Source organism: Leptonychotes weddellii, chromosome 9 (assembly GCF_054177405.1).
Source record: "Leptonychotes weddellii isolate Sample4059 chromosome 9, ASM5417740v2, whole genome shotgun sequence".
Taxonomy (NCBI): Eukaryota; Metazoa; Chordata; class Mammalia; order Carnivora; family Phocidae; genus Leptonychotes; species Leptonychotes weddellii.
In genome coordinates, this window is record NC_138377.1 from 94152738 (window position 1) to 94177586 (window position 24849).

The following is a 24849-nucleotide window of genomic DNA, read 5'->3' on the forward strand; positions in this document are numbered from 1 at the left end:
TTTGAGTTTTGCAGTATATTATGGAATACAGTCCAGTTAAATATCTGGTTTCAGTATGTCTAAGGAATATAGTGAGAGGTTAATTTCTGCTCAAGTGGTACCACTTAAAGGCATGTATTCTAGTACGTAGTACCTTGAGTTTAAACAGAATGCATTTAGGCATTATACAAACCTGAACTACTTTTTCCCCACTATATTATTGAAATCAGTGGAGCATCTCGTTTCCCATTTAGAAATGTGCACACTAATACTGAGTTTTACTTTGTTGTGGATAATATTAAGCACTTACTCTGCAGTGTTCTGAAAGTTGTGTCAACTGAATTGATACTATTCAGGATGGTGGAATATCCCCCAAGTACAAAAATACATGTGTTTGGGCTTGCATAGATTACTATGTTTCATAGTTAATCTGTCTTTTGCGGTGCTCATGACGTGTGGGGCACATGACATGTGGGGCACACGGAAGGCATTGCTGTGGTCAGTCTTTTGGTTTTCTTCTGTAGCCATTTATTATTTTAGAGTTGGTTGGTTATGAAGATACTATTATCTATTTGTAAATCGCTACTTTGTATTTTATGCATGCTCTGTAACTTGATTTATTTTTATCTTTATTTTATTTTTTAGTTATTGATTTGGAATATATTCACATTCTAATAAACAGTTATAGGGGGACTATTCTTTATGTTGTCAGATTACATTTTTCCTTTGAGTGCTTTGGATGCAGCCATGGAATATTTGATTCTGATGAGTAAGAGCATAGGTCCTTGCATTACAGAGTAAACACTAAATTGGAGGCATCATTGTGTGAATTCAGCTTTGATTTTAGACATACGTTTCAGTTATGCTTTTCTTGGAAAAAGTATCACCAAAAACATTAAAGGAAGTAATCTTTGTACTTTCATATATAACAGTGTCACCAGACCCGGGAAGGGGCATTTACTCGAAATTGGTAGTAAATCTTTCACAAAATTATTTAAAAGAGGGAAACTCTAGGTGGTGAATTGAAAATGAGTAACTTTGAATTTTTATCAAGTATAGACTTAATGTTGCTGTGGCATGGTTGGATCTTGGGAGAATTCCAAGAACCCTTTAAGTAGTAGTAGAAAATGTCTTTGATTGCATCTTAACAGTGTCTTCATTCTGAATAGTATCTCAGGAGACAAACTGTCTCAAGTAAGAAACATTAAGTTTTAAAATATGACAGTGTAGGGTTCAAGGTAGTTTAGAAGTGTTTTGCTGCTTGACCCTGCTTTTCAGTCATTTTAACTTTGAATTTTTTTTTAACCTATTCTGAAAAGCCAGTTAGCCATCTTGACTTGATTTAAACATGTCATTGGTCTCAAGTGCTATCTATGATTTTATTTTAATAATAGTAGTTACAACTCAGTAGGGGTAAGTTATCATTAGCCATTGCATTGTGTATGCTAAATTCTAATTCTAAGAAGGGGTGCTAGCTGGTGACTTAGGCCAGCGGTCTTTTAAGTTCTGAAGGGTTCTGCAGAAAAGTTAGACGTCTGAGTTTAGATTGTCCATCAGAGCTTGTCCTATTTATTGTATCAGTGGGAAAACGAATATTTTAATTTTGTCTTCAGTGACTTGTATTTACAAAATACAAATGCTCTCAATGGTTTGAATGTTGTCATAATTTCTTCCATCTACCTTAAAGAGAAAAAAACAGTTTAGGCCGTTTTGGCCAGTACCAGAAGCAGAATAATTCAAAGCCTGGGTTGATATTAAGAACTTATTCCAGCCTGTTAGGTTTCAATTTACGGAGTTTTGTTTGTTTTTGTTTTTTAAACACAGGAAGAAAATAGAGATTGGTTATTTGATGTCTCACAAACATTTTAAGCCTGAAGAAAATTCGAAACAAATTACGAATTTTGTATAAGGATTATGCATGGCATGTATTCCCTGTATGGGGGGAAAAAAAACAAAGACCATGAAAGGATCCTCTTCTATCACATGCTTTAATGGGATAGCATAATAGGCTAGTGCTAAAAAGAGGAGGGCTGATTTTTGTTACCTTGGTTGGGTTGGTGCTGGTACCACACGCTTGCTGGGATTTGACAGGTCACGTTTTCCACTCACCTAAAGGATATGCTAAATAAACTGAAGTTGTCATTGGAATGTTTTAAAGAATGGGTTGTATTTCCCCAAACTATAGGAGGCCAAGGGTAACAATAAAGTTATATAAAATGTCATTACAGCTTCTGTAAAGGAGATCATAGGCTGAGATCATTTTAATTGAAGCATCCATTTCATTGAAAATTGAATTGGAGGATAGAGAAAGAATATCTGAAAGGACATTGATAACTAGGCATATATTAGAAAGTATGCTGAACTATTTGAGTTAGATTGAAAGTGGCAGGTATAATAGAAGAGTGGATTGGGTGACAAAGACTTGGATTCTAGTCACAGATCTTTTAGTCAATTTCTCTGCACCTCACCTTCTTCCAGTTAGGGGAATGGGTTAGATTATTTCTGGGGTTCATTCCAGCTCCAATTTGGCAATTCTATGAATGAACTCTTCAGGGACTAGAGCCAAATTATTACACATTTGAACTCAAGTTTAATAGATAAGTAAAAATCACTTTGCAAAATGTTTTTGGTCTTACAACTTGATTAAAATGTTACTATTTCCATGTTAACCTCATTCCATAAGATGAAAGATTTTAGAACATTTGCAAAATGACTGTCATTTTCAACAATATGCATCAAAGTATCATGTGCTTTGGAGGGGAGGAGCACTTGAGGGGCTGCTGTGTCAACTGTAAATTGAGAACTGCTTGTTTTGGCTTTTATTGTTAAAATTCTGCTGGCTTTTAATATATACTTTTAAAATATATTCATGTCTGGGTGAGAGAACTTTTAAAAATATCTTGTGTTTAATTTTTTACTATTATCTCTTACAGGCATCTGTAAGAAGGTAGAGCAGTCTATAGAGCTAGCTATCCGAGAGAATCAGTGATTAAATCCAAGTGTATAGGTTTTTGTGGCAAAATACACACGATATAAATGGCATTATTTGGCTGTTAGTTTACTAGTCTGATCATTTGAAATCAGTTATTTAACATCATTATCGGTAGGTCCCAGCACAGATGTCCTATATATTTGCTGTTAACTACTATATGTTACCAGTACCAGTGATGGTAGTGAAAATTAGTAGCCAGTAGGATTCCTTTTCTCTGTTTGAGTCCGTGGAACTTAACTTGCATGTTACTCCCATCCCAATGAGTAAGTGTATTGTTTTCAGATTCATTTCCCTTGACAACTTCCAGTCTCAGGGTACCATTTTCTCAGATCTCTCTAGGGAAGTGACAGATGCTTTTCTTTAAGAAGTTGCTGACCATTGTATTAGTCTCTGTGCCAAAGCATTTCATCATATGGCCCTAAGAATATTATAGAAGGTAAGGTCATGCCTGAAATGGGACAGTCTGGAAAGCCCCAGGAAGCAATACTATTTCTGCAGACTGTCTTTGATATGAAACCAACAATGCAGGATCTGTTAGGATCATCAGTTACTGGTTTTGGTTTACATTTAAGTGGATTCCTAAATAACAGGATTTTTAAGATTTCCAGTCCCTGTGCTTTCTCCTCTCCAAGGCTCTGGAGGGCCATCTGCTGGGCTAGACAATGGCTTGGGAGGTAGAAGCTAGAATTGAGGAGGGAATCTGACAACCCATCGCTACAAACTTGGGCTTCCGCCTTCTGTGGGTTTAGATTGGAGTCCGAGTCTTTCTAGCTCTGCAAGTCAGGGAAGAAAATGTATAATCAGTACCCTACTAATCACTATGGACCTGCATTTATCTCTGCCCTTTTGTAATTGCTAAATTGTAAGATCCATAAGCGTGGGAATGTTCATTGTACATATTTACATTCCTAATACCTATCCCCCCTGCTATTCCATGTCAGAACAATAAAGAAGGGATCTAAAAGAGTGAGGGGGCTAATCCTAGGATTCATTCTAGTTTAGCTTGGGGAGCTATAGTCTGAGAACTACCATTCAGACTAAAAAATACTTCAATTAAAAGTTATATAAAATGATTATATAAATGCTATATAATAATTATACAGAAGTACAAATGACAGTGTAATGAATCCCTATGTATCCATCCATCCCTTCTGAGAAAGAGTCTGTCTCCTGTTGTCACATACTGATGAAATGGGCCTCTTCTGCCTGCCTTCTGGTTAAATGAATGGCTCATAGAATGTATCATTCTTGAATCTTCTGTGTTGAGTGCATAACCTGCAGCCTTTGGTTATCCTTTATGGTATTGGGTAGTAATCTGAGCCTCATGAGTCATAATCTAATACCACTATTCTCAGTAAACACCTTTTTTAGCCTTACAACTCTTGATCATGTTTTGTTTTTCACTGAGATGTCACCCTCCAGCCCTTGAAAATTGTGTTAGTAAGATAATTTCAGAATGAGTCTTAGTCTCTAACAAAAATGTATTATTCTTGGTTAAACATTGGGAATAACTTGAGTGTCATGTAAGCTTTGTGAACTGACAAGTTGAAAGGCTTAGGTTGACTTAAATAGGATTATGTACAAACTTAGAAAGTATGAAGGAAAAATTTTAAACTTAACACTTTTGAAAGCATCCAGTAAACTATTTTTTTAGCATCCATGTTTTACTATAAAATTAATTCTGCTGCTTCTTTACCAGTGAGGTCACAAGGTTATGTTTTAAAAGGTCCTAAAACATATACCCACAGTAATGTACTGGGTGATAACTTCTAGTGGAAAGCTATTCATTGCACTTAATGCAAATTAGGTGGCCCATCACTTGCTTTTATTCCATTCCATAGAAGTACCTTTGTGCCTCTGGAGCTGAGCACAGGCTGTAATAGTTGCCTTTGAGTTTAAATCTTTGTGAAAGCAGAGAAATTCTCTATTTGAACATTTGATGTGTATGAGATTTTTCAGTAATTTTTAGACATGAATATGTTGATCCCATTCATTAAAGGAAGAGACTCTTGTTATAAATATGATAGAACTTGTTCACTTTATTTTCAAGTATCTATTGGGATAATTTTCACTTCTGGCTGCCTAAAGTGACCACACAAAATGTAGTTTAGTCTACCTTTTAAACCTAAGTTGTAGATTATAGGCACATTTTCAATGTGCAACACAACAGTAGGCATTCTTGTTAAATTAGTTTGAGAAATTCCTTTTATTTTGTACAAGGTACAGTCCCTTTGCACAGTGAACAAATATATTACAAATCTGGGTTATTTAAAAAAGTATTGCCATTTCATAGTCTCACTTATGCTATTGTACAATAATAGTGTTTTCTTTATTCATTTGAATTGAATGCAAATTACTTTGAGTGAAAACTGGTTTCTGTAAAATAATCAGATCTTTCCAAGTTGCCAACAAAATGCACAGTGCACATATTTAGGTTGACCATGAACCTATGTGTGACAGTGCTAGACAGAAGTTCCTAACAGTTGCTCTGTAAGATTGAAATGTCTTTTACCAGTAACTCTTAGATCTGTGAAGGCAGCTGTTGTCACCAGAGATGAATCACACCCTCTGCCTTTCCCTTCTCTGTATTGCCTGATTTGAATTGTATTACATTTCTTTAACATTCATAGAATGCTAGAGCCAGAGGGTTGTTAGAGCTTCTTCCCTCTCTCTCCTTCTCCCCTTTTTAATACGTGAGGAAGAAAGGAGCCCAGAGAGGGCAAGTAACACTCAAATCTCTTAACCCCATGCTTTAACAGTTCCACCATGCTCCCTCTTGCTGAATTTTGCCCATAAGATAGTTGGCAAACAAGAGGCGACACTTGAAACTGGCATGATGCTGCTTGTTTGCAGTGTGCCAGGCAGCAGTTACTGTACATGCAGGGTAGGGGAAGAAGATAAAGCCTGGGATGGAGATGAAGTTTCTCCTGGCTGATCTGACTTCGCCATGCTTCTTGATCCTTGCTTTACAAAGATAATTGAGCACTTGCTGCCGTGAAATACTGAGGTAAGTCTCTTATCTCTATTTCTTTCTACATCTGTATGAGAAATATTTACTTGGGTCTACAAAGGAATTTTCTATTATTTATATTTCATAAGGCTTTTGTGGAAAGGAAATTTGCTATTGCTGATCACTTGCTCCCATGCACACATGCAGCATTCATGTAAGTATTCTATGTTTTCCCCTAACAATAAAATTTGCTTAAGCCGTGAGTGAAGTGAGGGAGGGGGATTTACTTATTTTCTTGCTTTTGCTGGTCATTGCCCCAACTAATGGGTTCCATGGCAGACTTCCAGGTTGTATCAAGGGCTTCAGGACTCCCACACTTCCTGTAGCTGCTATTCCATCTCTGCGGTCATTTAGTTCCTCTTCTGTTTACCTTTTTGGAAGTATTTTTTACTGTCTGGCTGTTACCAGAGAATGGAGTGGTATAGGGGTGGCCATTAGTTTCCTCGGTTTGCCCTTCTGGTCTTTAATTCTTGTGAGGAGGTCCTCTTTTTTAGGGCTTGGGAGTTGGCTCCAGTTTGACTCAAACTGAGCCCCAGTTTACCTGGTTAGTAGTGGAAGGTACAGACACGTCTAAATACTGGGATCTGAAGCATTAGCTCATTGTACTATGTTTTTGGCCATTTCAGTAGGTGGTGGTTTTAAGGTAGAAGTACTTCATATCCTTACTTTCTGTTTACTGTAAAGTTTTACATCATGTTACAGCAGCTGATTACAGTCCATTCTTTTCATTTAGTTTCATCAAAAAGCATCATGTAATTTAAGCAGCTTATTAAACTTGCTATATCCACTTTTATCTAATTTCTTCTACACTTTTAGGTTCTATACTACATCAAGCTCAAGATTTATGAAGAAATGCATGAAAGCAAGTACTCTTCTGAGTCAAGGGATGCCAATCAAATAAATTCGGGAGGCCTTTAGGGATACTTCGTTCTTACCAGTCTGTGACTGCTTGCTTAAAGGCATCATCTCAGAGTTCTGTTTCACATGGAATGACTCAGGTGTTGGATGGATTGAGGAGCTATGACCAGGCTAGGAATGACTTGGCAATGTTCTCAAACTTTGAATCAGCAAGATTTGGTAAAGCTGGCCTAGAAATCATTATAGACTGAAAGAGGCTGCTGCGCTTTGAAAACTCCTACTACCACGAAGGGCAGAAGAGGGAAAGTTAATTTGTATTTATTAAAGTCTTATTTTTAAAAAATTGAAGTTGTCAGTATTAGACTGTATACTATAATCTTGGCTGTTGTGATTTGACAGGTCAGACATAGATGTACAAGTACTTTAGGATTAATAACAGATTAGCATAGTTTGTGTCTGTGTGCTATTTATCTTAGGTAATAAAACAGATGTTGAGGGTAACAGCAATCAAAAGCACATACATTTCAGGATCTTGAATCCTTTCCCCTCCCCAGTTCCCTTTTCCCCCAGGAAGGTTTGTGAAACCTATGCTATATGCTTTCTAAGCATCACGTTTCAGAGAATTATGTATCTCAATACATATATTTAGCTGATGTTGATGAGTAGCCGGATCTTAAGTGTTTTAAAAGATCATGTAATCCTGGGCATTTGGGGTTGGGTGTAGGTAAGTGATAGGATTTGCCTTTGTAAACAGACCGTTTGAACAATTACCCCAGTCCCACTTGGAAGCTCTTCTTTAGTTCCAGGTGAAAGTAATGACTAACACGCAGCTGGAGTCAGTCTGTATCATTATTTCAAGTCAAGGGATTGTCTTCTTTCAGAGTCAGAATATTCAGCAGAGCACATTGCAAGAGAGAGGCTTCTCTCTCTTAAGACTGCTTGTCCTGGGAGGGCCCATTGGCAGGGCTTTGTCTTACTGGGAGGAGGTCATAATGACCAGGAATATGGCTGTTCCTAGGTAGGTCGTATGGATTCTGAATATAGCTGGAGTTATGACCGAGGACTTCTTGGACCATACTGATTGTGGGCTCTAAGGAATATAGTGAAAAATGAGTTCAGAGAACAGATTAGCTTTGGTTGCCTTGTTGAGAGGAATAGAGTTCTATTTAACTTGCTAGGGAGAGAAGCCAGGGATTTATAAATCTGATAAATATATGAGGGTTAGGATTGAGGCTTGCTCATGAAATGGAAAACCTAAGTGAGTGTACTATTAGAATCCCAAGCTCTGGTCAAAACCAAGAGGTTTGGAATATCCTAGAGGTAGGGATCTTATCAGTAAGCCCAGGGACATAGGTGAAACTGGGAGAAGGTCGAAGACGGTGATTTAGAAACTTGCAAATGTCTGTTCTGATTAAATCAGTTGAAGTGTGTATACCCACTGATTGTCCACCCCCAGCATTTCTGCTTCATAGTAGTCCTGGTATTTTTTTAAAGCAGAGTTGACATGAGAATTTGATTTCCTGCATGAGAGAGGAGGGTAATCCTGGGAAAGACCATTCACCTTGGATTCCTTAAAAAGCAACAAAAGAAGGGTGTGTTTTCAAGACAGGGTGAGTGGAGAGGGCTTGTTTTTATTTCAGATGCTGCACTATTGCCCTGATTTCACTAAGTTACTTATTTGAGACACCTACCAACTTCATATATATTTTTATTAGATGTCGACAAGGATGGCATATCTGTATACGGAGACCCCCTGTGCATAGGTGACTTCATTTCTACATAGCTGCTTTCTGGAAGCTTGCAGGTGAGAATGGGTGGGTCCTTAATTGTGGCGTAAGGGTTTTCACTGCTATTCAAGGAACAAGTGCTAGAACTGCACACGGATTCTTTCATGTAATCTGTAAGGCAAGAGAGATTTCTTAGGACATGCAAGGACACAGACTTAATTTCAATACCAGAAACAGATTGCAGTTTATGTGCCGTCAGGATCCTGGATCTGTAAAAGCCTATAATAATCCAAGATTCCCTTCTTAAATATGTTGAAGCATGCTTTCCTAGGTAGGCAGAGTTCTTTTCATAAAGTAACTTACGTTTTTAGAGGGATAGGGACATTCTTGTTCTTAGTAGTCAGGTTCAGAACCAGAAGGGGATTAATTCAGGATACTCATAATGTGCTTTCACAATGTGCTTTCACATCTATTACTTAATTTTTCAAAATCCTGCAAAGATAGTTGATACTTTGCATTTTATAGGATGAAGGCCCAGAGAGATGAAGTGACTTGGCTAATGTCCTATAAGCTCATAAATGACAGTGCCCAGGCTTGAATGCATGCCTTGGGACTCCTTGGCCTGTGTTTGTTCTGTGATATCATTCTTCCTCTGAATTCTTTTTGATGAGTAAGAAATTTAGATTCAAAAGAAGTAGGTGTGTTTTGCCACAGGTGTCAGCAACTTGGCAACCTTTAGGCAGCAAATTTGGCGGCATCCCTGCTCTTGAGAAGCTTGTGATCAAAGGTGGGGCAGACTGAAGTGTAATTGAGGTGTAAAAAGCACCTGGGTCTCAGGCTGGCCTTTGAAAAGTTCCTGTTTTCTAGTAAGGTCACTTACCCCAGTACTTATGAATGCTAACTGAAACCAATTTTAGCAGTATCTTTTTCTGATACTAGGAGAACTCATGCTTCTTTTCCTGCTGCCTCTCAGGTGCATCTTCCCCAAGACTTCAGGGTATATTGGGGTACAAAAGAATGCAGACTAGTCTCCAAATATGAGGAAAAGTAACCGTAGCTCACTGGAGGAAGAAAGTGTTTTCTTTGGAACTGGGAGTCACAGAAGGGAAGAGGAGCCCCTCCTTCAGCCTCTGCCATTTTCTCGTTTTGGGAAGATCACTGGTTCTTATAGATCATTCCAAGTGAGGCAAGACTTGCCTGAAAAAAGCACTAGATTCTCTGTAATCTGGCCAACTCTGGCCCTCATTCTTCTGTGACGATCTGCCAGCCAGGGGGTCTAGAAATAAGCATGGAATTGTAGGGGCTTGACAGTAATGAGTGGTCTTCAGAGGTCTAAATTTCTCTTAAGTGGTAGCAGATGGTGAAATTTCTATATTTCTCAGCTCTAAATTTCTCTAAGTGGTAGCAGATGGTGAAATTCTTGGACAGTCTTCCACTAGAACCATCACATGCTCTCTGCCTCCTTGTGTCCCATGCTTGTGAGATTAATGAAAATGTAAAAAAAAAAATAAAGGGATCATTGTAACTCAAGGGGTGACTAGGTCCTGGGAGAGCAGAACACTCCATGTGGCTGAAAGTTGAGTTGTGGGTCACCACTAGCAATGTTTTCTTCCATAACAGGTGACTGGTTGGGAGGGGATTTACTTAGAATTCTGAGTATAGGGTTACTGATGTTTGTTTCAGCAGGTAACATTTCTTCAATCTTGTACAAAAGTACATTTACCCATTAGTTCATTCAGGTGTTCCTAATACCTGCGATGTAGCTAGAGCAATAATTAATTCTCTCCTTCCCTTTTACTGCTTATGAGGAAACCGTCGCTTGGCATAAGTGACCTCCCCAGGTCACACTGCTGTCCGTAGCAGAGTGCGATCCACAACCAGGCTCAGAGCCTTTTCCATCTCATCCGGGCCCACAGGTAGAGAGAGATGTTGGCCTTGGTCCCATCTGAGATTGTGGTCTCTTTTCTAGCCTAGAACCCTAGAGAGGGGTAGGAGAAAACATTCTTGCTGGACAGTGAGCAGGCCCAGCTGCTGGTGAGGCTCTCATGAGGAAAGGGGGATGTGGGTCCTGGGCCACAGTCTGCCCAGAGCCACATGAAGTTGCTTCTAGTGAGTACTTTGTTTCTTACTACAAGGGGCTGGGGGTGTGTCCAGGAACCCCAGCATGGTCCATCGGTCCCACTTTGGGATCTCTGACCTTAGCAGCCAAAGAGTAAGGCAGTATGACTCGGAGCTGCTGGTTTGGAAGCTGAGGACTAGAACGGCTTAACAGAAGGGCTATCATCTGAGTGAAAAGTCCTCTAACACCCTCCTCTCCTCCTCACCCAGGCACATCCTTTTACTTTGATTGGCGGCTACCTTAGTTGCATGTTTTCTAAAACTTGAGGAATAGTGATAGAAAATGTAGCCCTTATGCTAGTATCTTCACTCTGGTTAGGTCATTTGAAACTTGTTCATTTGTGAAGAGGGCTGGGCAGGAAGTACTATGATTACTGCTTTAGAAAGGAGGATACTGAAGCTCGTAAAGTTCGCCTAATGTTAGTAAATAGTTAGGGCTCAACCCATAATCTCCGGTATGCAGTCATGATGTTTTCCACTTGCATCTTACTACCCCTCCTCCTGTTCTAGATCTCTAAATGCAAACTACAGCTGCAACAGTTTCACCTTACCTTCAGCAAGGAATACCTTCTGTCAATGGGGCCAAGCCCTGCTGACAGAGAAAGGCCAAGCTCTAAGCTTTTCGCGGCTAATCCCGTGATTGATTCAGTCACGGCAGTGGCAGTCTTGAAGCTGTGGCTCAAAGCCTAACAGAGCCTCAGTCAGCCAGTAGTATCCCTCTTCTCATTTCCACCAGAAAAGTCAAGGCTGCCTTTAAGTTCGGGGGTATGCAGCAGTCTCCCCACCCCCACCAATCCACAGCGATACTTTGCAAGACCCCCAGTGGATGCCTGAAACCACAGATAATACTGAACCCTCTATATATTTTTTCTTATGCGTATATGCGTACATAACCTATGCTAAAGTTTATAAGTTAATCACACTGAGGTGAACCACAGTAACTAATAGAATAATTATAACAGTATAATGTAATAGATATTATATGAATGGGGTCTCTCAAAATATTTTATTGTACTAGACTCACCCTTCTTGTGATGACGTGAGATGGTGAAATGAGGTGAATGACCTAGGTAGGCATTGTGACAGGCCACTATTGACCTTGATCATGTGAGGGGAGGGGGCGGGTAACAAACTGAGGAAAGAAACTGCAGATAAGAGGACTACTGCAAATAGTTTGCTGTGCAGCAGGGGATGCACCTAAGTGAATAAAAGAGAAGTTGGGGTTGGGGGAGGGGATTCATTTCAAGGGGAAGCTGTACCTTCCTTATATAAAGGGGCCAGAGGGAAAGAAAGGATGGAGAAGTGTATGTGTGGGTTGAGGTGGTCGGAAAGGGGTGTTGGATTATAGATAATCTGGATTCTATTTCTGGGAACTGAAGGGAGGAAAGGGCAAGGCTTACTGGAAAATTTACACTTCAGAAATATTCTTCTCTCCTGCTGAGTCATCTACCTGCCTGCCCTCAGGGAGGGTGGGGTAAGGGGAAGAGCAACCAGTCTCTCTAAAACATTTCCTCATCCTTTTACAGCCCCACCCTACCCAGTCAGTCCCTGCACTTCAGGGCATTTTGCAAAGAAAGGGGAAGCGTCAACGAAGGCTACCTAAGCTTTGGAGAGTTACTCCTCCAAGGCCTGTAATTAGCATCAGGACTGAAGGCTTAGCTTTATAATGCCTTGGTGTTTGTTCTCACGTAGTTTCTACCTCTTCCAAATCACACAGAGTCCTATACCCTCAAAAGCAGAAGGGGCCTTGGAAATGAGCCTAAACACCTTCATTTTATAAAAGCAGCAGCAAATCCAGAGAGGGGAAATGACTATCCAAGGCCACTCTGTGAGTGGGATTGGAACTTATCTAGGCTTTTAGGTTCACACGAGCATCTAGGTAAAGTCAGTATTTAACTCTTGGGGAAAACCCAGGCACTGAACATCTGTTTCTTCTCAGCCTACTACTATTATTAGAAAGCCACGCTGCCTTTTCTCTTCCTGGGCGCTAAGTTAGCACTCTTTTCCTTGAGAGACAAGGATATGGGGAGAAGAAAAGGGAGATTTCACGGTCAGAAGGAGAACCACACTGGCTAAAAAAAGTTTTCAGGATGTCACTGGACTCCTCACTACCTTGGAATCCAAAGTTACTGCAAGGAGACACGTGGAGGCTGGATTAGCAAGGAGCATACAGGTAGCTTCCCTGTGGCAGCAACAGTGGGATTCAGGATTTCAGGATCATAAAGGTGATGGAGCGTGCTAGGGAGGATTTCTTCTGTAGCACTTTGAAATGCCTGACAGACAAGGAATTAAACATAGGCAGTTTGTTACAGTATCATTGTGTTGAGGGGGAGATGGATAGGTGTTTAGAGGTAAAATGGGGTTAGCATAGCAAGCAGTGTGTGGTGTGTCGTGTAACTTCAGGATGACAGTGAGCGGAGGTCTAAAGTAAGACGGGCAAGAAGGAACACTGGCTGAATTAGGCCTTAGAGACGGTGCTAGTACAACCTCATCGTTCTAACGGAGGCAGAAGAACCAAACGCAGAAAATAACAGTGTGACCTAGTCCTAGTCAGTGCCACACAGGAAGAACTAGGACTAGAATCCAAAACTTCCAGGCCAGGGTCTTGAGACCACTGAGTTCAGAGAACACTCAGACTCTTCACTCTTAAGGGTTATTTGGTTTGGCCCAGTAGTTTTAGGAAATAATTTCATTCCTGGTACAGACTAGTTTATTAAATGTTTATTAGGGAGTTCAGTTAGTGGGGTTTATTCCATGTCTTTGATAAATATTTCTGTAAAGTTCCAAACCGTGACATTTCATTTTCCTGTTCTTGAATTCTCTTGTTCTGATGTGTTGGTTCCCAGCACCTGTTGGCATATTTACCTGGGCAGCCGCCTTTTCTCTAAAGGATGATTATAGCCAGAGTGGTGAAACAAAATCTGGCTGCAAAATCTGGCCTTCCCTGCACTCAGGCTCAGATACATGATCCCACAAAACAGGAATGAATGACGCTGAGGCAGAGACACTGCCCTTCTTAGCTTTGTTATATACACATTTATGGTTTCGAGTCTGAAAGCAGTTACCCTAATCACAATGCACAGGACAACAAAGTGCATAGGAAAGTTGTGTGCTCATTAATTGAGCTGTTTGGGCCTGTCTGAGCTTATTCATTCTTGAGTCATGCATATTTTCGGAGCTAGAAAGTCTCTTAAGAGATCTTTCTGCCCAGTCCCCACACCTCTTTGAGAAAGAAACAGGTCTCAGGTCACGGTGATAAAACAGTAAAGCTTTTAGCTTCACTACTGTAATGGTGCTTGCCTCCATGTGGATGGTTTGAGTCAATACGCAGAAAATGGCCAGAATTGATGCTCCCAAGGGAGTAGTGAACTTCGGCTGACCAGAAGCCGAGGGGTGACCTCCTGTTTTCACATTGTTCTCTTGGGCTGTATACATCCTAATGTGTTCATGGAGACTTGCCCTTCCTGCTCTCTTGCTCAGAACAACCCACCCCTAGCTCACCCCACTTTTAATAACCACTCCACCAAGGGCTATAGATGACTAGCTCTCCTTGGTTAGGAAATGGTTGTGTCACAGGTATAACTAAGGCTAAGTCTGAAAGACAGAACAGTAATCCAGGAAATCTGGGTCAGTCTAGACCTGAGACCTAAGAATGCCCTGAACTAGTTATTACAAATGCAGATTCCAGGACCCCACTCTAGATACACTGCTTCAGAGTCTTGGGAAGATGGGGTGTGGACCTCTGTATGTTTAACAGGCTTTCCAGGTGATTCTGGTGCACAGCTAGATCTATGATAGCCATTGGGATCTTTGCTGTCCGTCATCTCTTTCAGTGTGGCTGAGACTCCTAAATAGACCTCAGAGACAAAAGGACAGCCCTGTTACATTAGTACAATCTTTTATAATATGCAGAAACACTTCCCATCTCTGATTTTTATTGAATACTCAGGATAACCTTATTAGACACTAGGATAGGCATAATTATCCCAACCTTGCAGATGAGGAAACTAGGCCTTAGAGAGCTCCCAGTCTAAGGGCACGGTTAATACTTGACAGAGTAATAAGTGACATAGTCCCAAAGCCACCTATTTCACACATTCTCTTATTTAAACGTAAGGCCTAAGCCCAGGGCAGGACCTGACCTTCATCTTTGGTTTCACACTCAGACTTCTTAGAAGGATGATCCAACTTGCTGTTTTGGGATGTGCTTGGGATTAGTCCTGACCTCCCCACTCTCAGGGGCAGAGATCTCGAGGGTGGAGTGCCATACAGTATTAACACTAGGTATTAATTTTCATTCCTTGTGCCCCAGAAAGCCAGCAGGTGCAGGGTGGCAATCCTCGCCAGCATGACGACAGGAGGCCTCTGGGGCAGGTAGATTGACTTTATTTCAGAATTTATAATCAATTTAACTCATTCTAATTGGTTAGATAATGACATTCTCCCATTTCTGAAGACATTTAGTTGGCATCTATAAAAAACCCCACAAGCGCTTGCTAAGCAGGTGCAACTTAAATCGAAATATAAATTCATTATTATGATGATTGCTCCTCCTGAGCAGAGCTACCCAGCAGCCCCAGGTCCTGTGGTCTTTTTACTTTTGAGGGGAATGAGGGAAGAGATGTGCGCAGTGTCTCTCTGGTAGAATTCCTGGTCATTTCACATTTGTACTCTTTTATCTTGCTAAGCCCTTTCTAATGGGACGTCAGGATTGGATACTCTACCTTTGAAGCCTTTGTCCATAATGTATGTGTTCTGACGTCTATCCATTCCACAAGCACCTGCATTAAAATAGAATAAAGAGAAAAATGGGGTGAGTGACGTTTACTTAGACTGCATGTGTTTTTGCTTTATTTTTTCTTGCCTTTTTTCCCCTTCCTTACCCATAAAATTAGTTCTTTAGTGCTAGAGGATTATTCTGGGTTTAATCTACTCTAAATCATTTTGACGATGCAGGAATTCTTACAGGGCTCAGAAGCATTAGTGGTGAGCTACAGCGCCCCCTGGCATATGCAGCACTCCTCCTCTTTAACCTTGTTTAACTCTGAGGGGTATGTCTTCATGAGGTGATCACAGGCAGTTCTGATGCCACCTGCAGTCAACTATAGGTGAAGTCCCAAGCTCCAGAAGTACAGGATAAGGAACGAATCAAAGCCGGTTCTTAGCTTGGGGAAGGGGGGTGTATGACATTCCAAATCCCAGTTCTGTTGGATCTTGGAATAGGGTTGAAGACCGTTTCTTACCTCTCAGCTCTGGTCCTACCTCCTCTCCTGGATCTGAAGCTCGACTGAGGGGAGCCAGGGAGGGAGGTGGACCGGTGGCTGAGATTCTTGATTAGTGATCTTTCCAGGATGTAGTCACTCCCATCCATAGTCTGCTCTCTTAGTTACACATTTTGGGGAGTGGACCATTTGTACATAATTGAGACTTGACTTTGAAAAGTATTACCAGTGTTTTTAATCTGAAGGATTCTTCTCCATTTTGGCTGTCACAGTTTATCCGGCTCCTAAAACGCATGGTCCTTAGCCATAGCCAGAGGCAGGACATAAAACTTCAGGGACCAAGCTCAGGCTCTTTGCTGCTGGTGATATCAGAAAAGAAGCTGTCTGGCATTTTTAGGTTGAGACTGTAATGACTCTGGCTCAGAGTCCTTTTTTTTTTTTTCCCAGCTTTTAACTGAGGACACACGACCAGGCAAGGCATGCAGCAAGTAATTACTAAAATACAACGTGACTCCACTTGACTCTCCCCTGTTTGAGACACTGAAGGCCAACCCACTGCTGTTTAAAGATTATTTATTTATTTATTTATTTGAGAGAGAGAGAATGAGAGGCAGGAGGGTCAGAGGGAGAAGCAGACTCCCTGCTGAGCAGGGAGCCCGATGCGGGACTCGATCCCGGGACTCCAGGATCATGACCTGAGCCAAAGGCAGTCGCTTAACCAACTGAGCCACCCAGGCGCCCCCCCCCACTGCTGTTTAGATATATCCCCATACCATACCTCCTCCACAGAGTTCCTAAGTTGAATCTGTAGGACTCTATTCTTACCTGCCTGCCTTCCCCACATTACTGAGTGATACGGCAGAACCAGTCCAAGTTTTCCTCTAGTTTGCTATTCTTCTAAAAGGCCTATAGGTAACCTGTGCCCTTCAGAAAAATGATTAACAGTTTGTATTCCTGGCATCAGTTCAGCCCTTTACACTAGACCAGGGCTTCCTTCACCCTCCCTGAGGGAGGGAGGCTAGGCTGTTAACTTTTCCTTTTTTTAGAACAGGAAACCGAGGGCGCCTGGGTGGCTCAGTTGGTTAAGTGACTGCCTTCGGCTCAGGTCATGATCCTGGAGTCCCGGGATCGAGTCCCGCATCGGGCTACCTGCTCAGCAGGGAGTCTGCTTCTCCCTCTGACCCTCCCCCTTCTCATGCTCTCTCTCAAATAAATAAAATCTTTAAAAAAAAAAAAAACAGGAAACCGAGACCCAAAGAGGGGCAGTGACTTGTCCGACACCACATGAACTAGAAGCTAGATCTCCCCAAGTATTCTCTTCCATTGGCCACCAGCCTGCCTTAGTGTAAGCCACAGGATGATAGCATGTGGTGGCTCTGGCTACATGTAGAGTGTACATCTAGAAAGCAGGGAGAAATCTGGGCTGAGCCCGGAGCATGCTCCCTTGGGGAAAGAGATACACATGGTGGTAGTGTGTGTGGGGGGAGGGGGCAGGGGGGGTTGGGAAGGTTGAGGGTTGTATTTGGTGGGGTTATTGAAAGACCTAGATATGGCCCAGGGAGCCCGCAGCCACGAGCGCAGCCTCCTAGGTACAGACTCAGGGTCTTTGCAGCCCACAGCTGCTCAGTGGGCAGATACATTCAGAACCTTCATGCTTCTTGGTGCTACTGCACGCAGGGACCTGCAGGGGTTGGCAGAGCTGCATTCCTTGAGCTCTAGAAACTAGCTAGAGCCCAAGGGTTATCCAGTATACTCAGGCCCTGCCTTAGAGAGGCCACTTGTTAGGGAGGCTACATCTCTGTTGATTCATTATGCTTACTCCTATGGCACCTATTTCTGTAACTCCAGATCCTCCCACAGCAGGATTGACTTTGCAAGTCTCCTTTTTTTCTTCTTTCCCAAGCCACTAGCTTGAGCCTAATACAGAGCAGAGTGGATGTCGATTGACACATCCTACCCCAACCTCTCCGGATCCCTGCTTGACAGCCCTACCCTATGATCTGGGAGAGCTTGATCTGAGCCACTGTTGGGTCTGGAGTCTCTCTCTGGGAGACACTGGGCTTGTCATCCACACCCACAGGGCCCAGAGAACCCCAAAGGTGTCCCCATCCTTAAGTCATTTCTCAGTGGTTTAGGGTTGTATTCTGTGGCCTATAGGGAGTACAATTATGCTGTGTCTCCTTCACCTAATACCAGTCACAGTTTGTCCACATCCACTGACCACGATGGGAGCAGAAAGGGTGATGGGGGATGAATCCAGGCAAGCTTCCTTTAGATAGGGGATTGGGCTTGTGGACTAACCATGTTGGGACAGAGGAGGGCCCTTTCAGGGAGCGTTCTGGAACCATGGGGGTGAGTCAAAGAGCAGGAAGGGGTAGGTCTGGTCTGGTATGAGAGCCTTGGGAGCCTAGCAGGTAGAGGGTAGGGCTGGGGGTCTAACCTGGTGAGTGTGGCTCAGCGGGGCGGCTGAGGTGTCTAAGTTCAATGTAGAAGTCCTCGGGCGGGTACCTGGCCTCCAGGGCACTGATCTGGAAATGGGAGTCTAGTGAGAGGAATGACAGGAGCCATTATTCCCAGGGTCCTGGTATGGCAGGGTGGGGAGTATGGAGGGGATCAGGGTAGGGCAGGCTGGAAGGAATCAGGGCCCCGATGTGTAGTATCCAAAGGGGCAAGGGCTAGGAGGATCTGTTAGAGTTGAAGCCATCTACCTTTCTCCCTCACCTCCTCCCACCCCCACCCCCGCCCCCAATAGGAACTGGTGCCCACTAGGGCAGTGGGACAGAGGAAAGAAGCCCTTGGAAAGGAGTACCTTGGCAGGGCCTGGCTCAGGCAAGGGTCCCTTTCCCAGACGGTGAATAAATCTTTTGCCTGCATCAGGAACCCCCCATCCAGGTCCTAGCTGTCTCCTTTGTGGTCCCTGGGTCATAGCCACCCTCTCCCCTAATAGAAATGAAGGGTGTCCTGGGCTTCATTTGCTTATGAGAACTGAAACATGGGCTTGGGTTTCCCAAAACCCCTTCTTCCTGGGGGAACCCATGCTCAGGATTCATCTACTAATCTCCCTTGGAGCTAGGACAGGGACCCTTTCAATGTGGAAAAAGGAGAACAGGTGGGACATGATGACAGGGGACCAGACTCAAACCACTACTGACCTAACACGTTCACAAAGCTGTAGGGGGTCCAGCCTGTTGTGTCTCTGTCAAGGGACTTGTTACTGAGCTGTTTGGAGAGTAGGAGAGTAAGTTAATCCCTCTGCTTCCGAGGTGCCCCTGCCCAGCCTTGTGCACCAACCCCTATGATGATCCTGACCCACCTACATCTTAGATCGTTGAGGGAAAGGAAGAGCTAGGTGTACTGCAGCATGACTCGAGATCAGTGGGAGCGGAATCTACCCCATTCTTAGCTGTCTGGCTGAAGTTGAAGGGTTCCCAGCCCTTGGGACCAAGTAGGGCAGGGCTGCCCAAGAGCCAAGAAGTGGCCTGAGCCTAGCTGGCTGGCTCTGATGGGAAGTAGGTCAGCTAGGTGGGACTGAGCTGTAGGGGAACAGGCTCTCGCCCTGTCTCAGATGCAACATGAGGCCATCTCCAGCACAAAGGGAGGTGTTAAGGTGGTCTGCCACATCATTGTCACCTCTGCTACCTGACCTGGCCTGTGTGTGAGTCTCCCTTTTGTGAGCAAGGGAAAGCCTTGTCCTTGGCATTGTTTGCTTCTAACCTGTTGCAGCCTTGATAATGTGGCTCTAGTTAATCAAGAGCCTCATACGAGGAAAATCCAGATTCCCTTCCCTCAGCTTTCAGCTCCTCAGATAAGCCTACAGCTGAAGCTGGGAATGAGAGTCCGAGCTGAGGAGATACACAGGAAGAGGGGCCAAAGCTATAGGGCTTAGGGCCACAGACTGCATAGGGGCCTCAAGGCACGCTGCATACAGCACTCCCATTTCGAAAGCTGAGGCTGAGAACAAGTGGAAGAAAGTGGCCTTGGGTTCTGGCTTGAGAGTGGTTGCCCGTGTTATTGTTAGGGGGTTCAAGCTGCATTGCCACCAGGCCTGTGGACTAGTGGACATTTCTGTGGGCCAGACAGGGAGAAAGGATTCCCAGAGCTCTAGGGCAGAGGCTTGGAATATGAAAACTGCTTCTGTCCGTGTTCCTGACACAGGAAGGATGTTACAGGAGGCCAGGAGCCCTGGGATTGCCCGCCTCATGGTCCTGCTGTGCATGTGCACGTGTACATGCCTAGGTGTCAGGAGGTGTGCAGCATGAGCCTGTCAGACCTCTTGGTCCTTGAGGCTGTTTACATTTCTGAACCTCCTGTTGTCCCCAGTATGGGTCCTGGCCCACCCTCCCTACACCGTGTGCTGAAACATCCTTGCCCAAGGGCCTGTGATTGTAAGAGGAGGCCTTGCCATCAGCCAGGGTTATGCTGGGAGCTGTGAAGGGAGAACCCTGTCCAGGGTGGTGCACACCTGTCCTTGAAGGCCTGAAGCGTTCGTTGTCAATGAGAACATTGCCTATAGCTGATGTTTGGGTTTCCTGTCCCTTGTGGTGGTTCTGATTGCAAAATATGGTTGCGGGTATGTAGCGATAATGTGTATGCCAGATATAAGGGCATTTGGTGGTACCTGAGTACCAGTGGTTATTCTCTAAGGTGCTGGTTGCATGCATGGTGTTGGAAATGCACTGTAGTGATTGGTCAAGAGATGGTGTACTGTTTTGATGACATACGTTATATGACAAAAGTGGCTACCTGGTTATATGTGATAAGAAGGCTCCATGAGATGATCACATGATTTGGTACCAATTCCTTACACACAGGTGTGGGGGTATATATCCTATTGAATGATGCTGTAGGTTGGTTACATGTGATGTCTGCTGCTTACGTGGTACTTGTTGGTTCCATGTAACCTGCTGGCTTCCTGTTAAATGCTTCAGAGTGTTTACATGTCCCATGGGTCACGGGGTTGTGTTTAATGTACTGGCAGTTGGATCTACATGGACCCTCAATGTGGGATGTGGTTCCTTCCTGGGCAGAGGTGAGGGCTCACTGGGAGGACGGTGGGTAGGGGCTGGGGAGTCAGGGGCCCGGTACCTTGGTGGGGCTGTTCCTGTCCAGAGTGCTGGCCTGGCTGGTGGCAGGCCCCCCGCACGCCAGTGCGTGGTAGCTGGAATTGGAAAAGCACTGTGCATGGCTGCTACTTTGAGACAAATCTGGGAAGAGAACAAGGTGCCATACCATCATACCCCTGTCCCTGGCATGAGACACCCCAATATTAACACTCGGGCTGGGCAGCCTTGCAAGTGCTCTGCAAAGAGAGACACTTAAGTCCCCCATCCCCCAAGCTTTCTGGTATCCACTACCCCCACAGAAATCTGTAGAGCCTAATTTGCCTCTTCCTTCATGCTGTCCGCCCCCCTCCCCCTGCAGGATACAAGTTAGGCTTGCCAGTGTAGAGGGTGGCACCCAGCAGCTAGAGCATGGATGAGGAGTGTTGGCTTTGACAGCCTCATATGTCCCTGAGCTGCTCCGTAGGGCTGTGCTGCCCTCCCTTGCCTCCCTCCAGAGATCTATCCCAGGAGTGAGGCCATAAAGAGAATCCCTCTCCTCTCAGCCCCAGTCTTGCCCTCTTGTGGATTCTAGGACCCCTCCACAGTGTAGGGGAATTCCAGTGGAGTGGTATGGGAAAACCAGCCAGACTTATTATAGTCATAGAAGAAAATCCCCAAATCAACTCTGTGGGCTTGGGATTTCATCAGGGGATATTTGCTTTGGCTGAAACCCGGGGAGGCAAGCAGGCCAGGAGCTCTCTGAAGGCAAGGTCTGCACCTGGACCACCCCTGTCTACCCTGTATCACCTAGCATGGAGTGGGCACATGGTGGGCAGTACTTAGCAAGAATGGGCTGATGTGATCTTGGTTTTCTGAGTCCAAGATGCTGGAGGCTGCAAGGAGCCAGCTGGAGAAAGTGATCATCCTTGTGCCTACCCAGACAGGCCCAGCGTCCTGTGGCCTAGGACTATGGGCAATTTCAGAGCATTTTGACCTCTTCTGTTTAACTAAATATGAAGCCCAAAGCTTCATTTCTAAGGCAGCAGTCCAGGGTTCAGTAGAGAGGAAGGATCTGGCCTAACAGCCCCACCTCCACCCCATTCAGACTCTAGACAGAATGCCCATTGGAGATAATTACCACATTTGTGGATATACTGGGTCATTGCCCAAACTTTCAACTCTCCCCCCAACCCCAAGTCGGGCACCATCCCCTTCCACTGTATTAATAGGGCCCTCCTAACTCTGGAAACTAGGAGGAAGGATTGCTCTGAGGCCTTCCCCAAGGAAGCAAAGATGGAACAGGGCTTGGAAACAGCCCCAGGGCCAGCTTCTTGGGGTGGCTCAGGCATTGGGCTGGGAAGAGGTTCCCCTGGAGAGTTTCTAGGAAAGTTACTGTTTAGTGTGGGTGTTCCTGTGGCCAAAGCCTGGTCAGAACGATGGGAAGGAAGCTCTGGGGAAATGGAAGGAGACTCCTAATCATAGCTGCTCAGAACTAGGCATCTGGGAAATGACATACTCATAAAACCCCGTTTACCTTTCCCAAGTAGGCTTCTGCTCCCCACCCCCATTGTCTCTCCAGGAGAGAGTGAGCATCCAGCCCCAGCAGGCAATCCTGCAAACCTGACCACCCACATTCAGCAGTAAACCCAGGTGTCCCCAGGGATATCATGTGGCTCTTCCTGGGTTGTGTGTGTGTGTGGAGGGGTAGGAGAGGGGATGCTGGGGGCATAGCCCTTACCTGAGAGCGAGTAGTCTGTGCTGGTTATCCTCATGGCAGGTGTATAGGAGACACGGGGAGCCAGGTCACGGCCTTTCTCTTTCTGTCGCCGCCGGCGCCAAGCAAACAGGCCCAGCAGCACCACAATGAGGAACAACAGGAGGACGATGCCTGTGACAGCACCCACAGAGTGCCGCTCTGCACCCAGCGCTGGGCTGATCTTGGTGTAGGGATTCAGCTCCTCCATCATGAGGGCAGCTGTGGATGGAGGGAGGACCTGAGTCTGGGGCAGGCCTGCTTGCTCTTCAGATCCTGGCCCAGGGCCTAGACTCCCCTCACTTTAGGAGACCTGGTTCTGGTCTTTGGCCCTATTCTTCAATCCCTGTGTGATCCTATCCCTCACTGTGCCTGTTTCTTCGACTGCCTACAGGGGATGGAGCTCCAAGGTTATGACAAAGAACAAATGTGATCGTGGATGGCAAATAAAATAACAACGAATGTTTACTGAGTACTTTGTTCTAAAAAGTGAGTTCCAGATATTCACTCATTTGATCTTCCCAGCAGCCATTTAATATAGGGACTATGTAATTATTTCCCTTTCACAGATGAAGAAAGTCATCACAAGGCTAGATAACTTACCCAAGATCATATAACAGGTAATTGGTAAAGTCAGGTTCCTCGGGAGTTGGAAAAAATTGGACTCAGCCCATCTCCTTGCTTACCAGCTGTGTGACTCCCCAAGTTCTCAGTTTGTTCATTTGTAACATGGGGACAATAATTCCACCCTCCGCAGGGAACTGTGAGCATCATATGACAGACTGGCAATGAAAGTGTGCCTTTGTGCCCAGGAATACTGTCCACAAAACCCCTCTTGATGATATATGTGTGGGCTAACTCCATGCTGACGCTAAGCCCATCGTGGAGGTCATCCTGCTGCCTGGCACCATCTAGACCTCTCCTTGGCTATCATCAGCAACTGGCCAAATGGAGCTAGCCAACATCCTCGGGGGAAATAATGTGCTGCATTATCCTTCTTCATGCTATATCATCAGAATGCAATGGAAATGTCTTTTGGCCCCCCTTCTGTTAACGTGGGTAAATTGAAAGCCCATTCTCATTCCCCATCTTCTAGACCAAACAACAGTAATAATCAATCCCTTACTTGTTTGCAGCACTTCACAAAGGGTTTTTATGTATACAAAATCATTTTTGAGTGCTTGCTTATGCGCCAGGACTGTGCCAAGTCCTCTACTCGTATTGTCTCAACTTGGTCCTCACAACTGTACTGTGGGGTGTCCTCTGACTGTAGAGCTGGAGCCAGGGTTGAGCCCCTTTTCGGCTCCTCGGCCCTCAAAAGAACCTTGTCTTGTGCTGGAAGACCAGGATTAATCTCTTCCCACTTTGCATGTGGAATAATAAGCTCAGTACAATGAAATGACCTGCCCAGGACATCTAGCAGAACCAGAACTGGGCCTATCTTCGACTGTCCATTGGCCTTCTCACATGGACTACAAGGATGAGCATGGGGAAGCCATGACTGAGAGGCTCCTGCTCCAACTGCCTCTAGTACACAGTACCTGGAGCCTCTGCCTGCCCCTCTGCAACACACCCCTTTGCTCTCCTTCCAGAAGTGAATAAAAGGGAAGTCACAAACTGTCCTTATAAAATCCAGTTCCCATTGGAATCTCCCTAGGCCCTTTCCAGAGCCCGCTGCCTAGGGACTCCACCTGTGTATTACCTTGGTCACACCGGATTCCTTTGAATCCAGAGCTGCAATAACAGGTGCCAGTGACGTGGTCACAGGTGGCATTGTTCATGCATTCGCACAGCTGCTGACACCCATAGCCAAAGGTTCCTGGGGCACATCCTGTGTAGCATGAAGAAGACACGCAATAGACAGTGAGACACACCCGTGGCCAGCTATGATTAGCCAGTTCTGACTCCCAGAGTAAAACCTATTTCCCTGTGGCTCCCATTGTGGTTTGGTTTGATGCTTGGGGATGGACAGAGCACCTCAGCCCTTCCACTTCCTCCTCACTTGACACATGTATGCAGCATCTTCCACGGGCCAGGCCCTGAGCTGGATGCCACTGAGGCTTCAGAGAAGCATTAGAGAAGATCTGACTGCCTTTATTCCCTCAGTACCCCCTCAGGCGTCTGTTCTGCTCTCAGCAGCCCCCCATT

At 44.5% G+C, this 24849-nt stretch overlaps 1 protein-coding gene across 2 annotated transcripts in view; it reads right to left on the reverse strand.

The window, feature by feature from the left end:
* Nucleotides 1-5176: 5176 nt before the first annotated feature.
* Nucleotides 5177-24849, reverse strand: part of MEGF11 (multiple EGF like domains 11) — a 327464-nt gene continuing 307791 nt past the window's right edge. Inside the window, exons 20-27 of one of the 2 annotated variants that reach the window (XM_081831278.1) lie at nt 24404-24532; nt 22687-22923; nt 20992-21110; nt 19059-19125; nt 18347-18448; nt 15409-15465; nt 8531-8737; nt 5177-7929 (exon numbers count right to left, since the gene is read on the reverse strand). In XM_081831278.1, the coding sequence (XP_081687404.1) occupies nt 7769-7929; nt 8531-8737; nt 15409-15465; nt 18347-18448; nt 19059-19125; nt 20992-21110; nt 22687-22923; nt 24404-24532 (1079 nt within the window). In that variant the 3' untranslated portion in view covers nt 5177-7768. Of the gene's footprint in view, nt 8738-15408; nt 15466-18346; nt 18449-19058; nt 19126-20991; nt 21111-22686; nt 22924-24403; nt 24533-24849 lie in introns of both variants that reach the window. The other variant, XM_081831277.1, reaches the window with a different exon arrangement.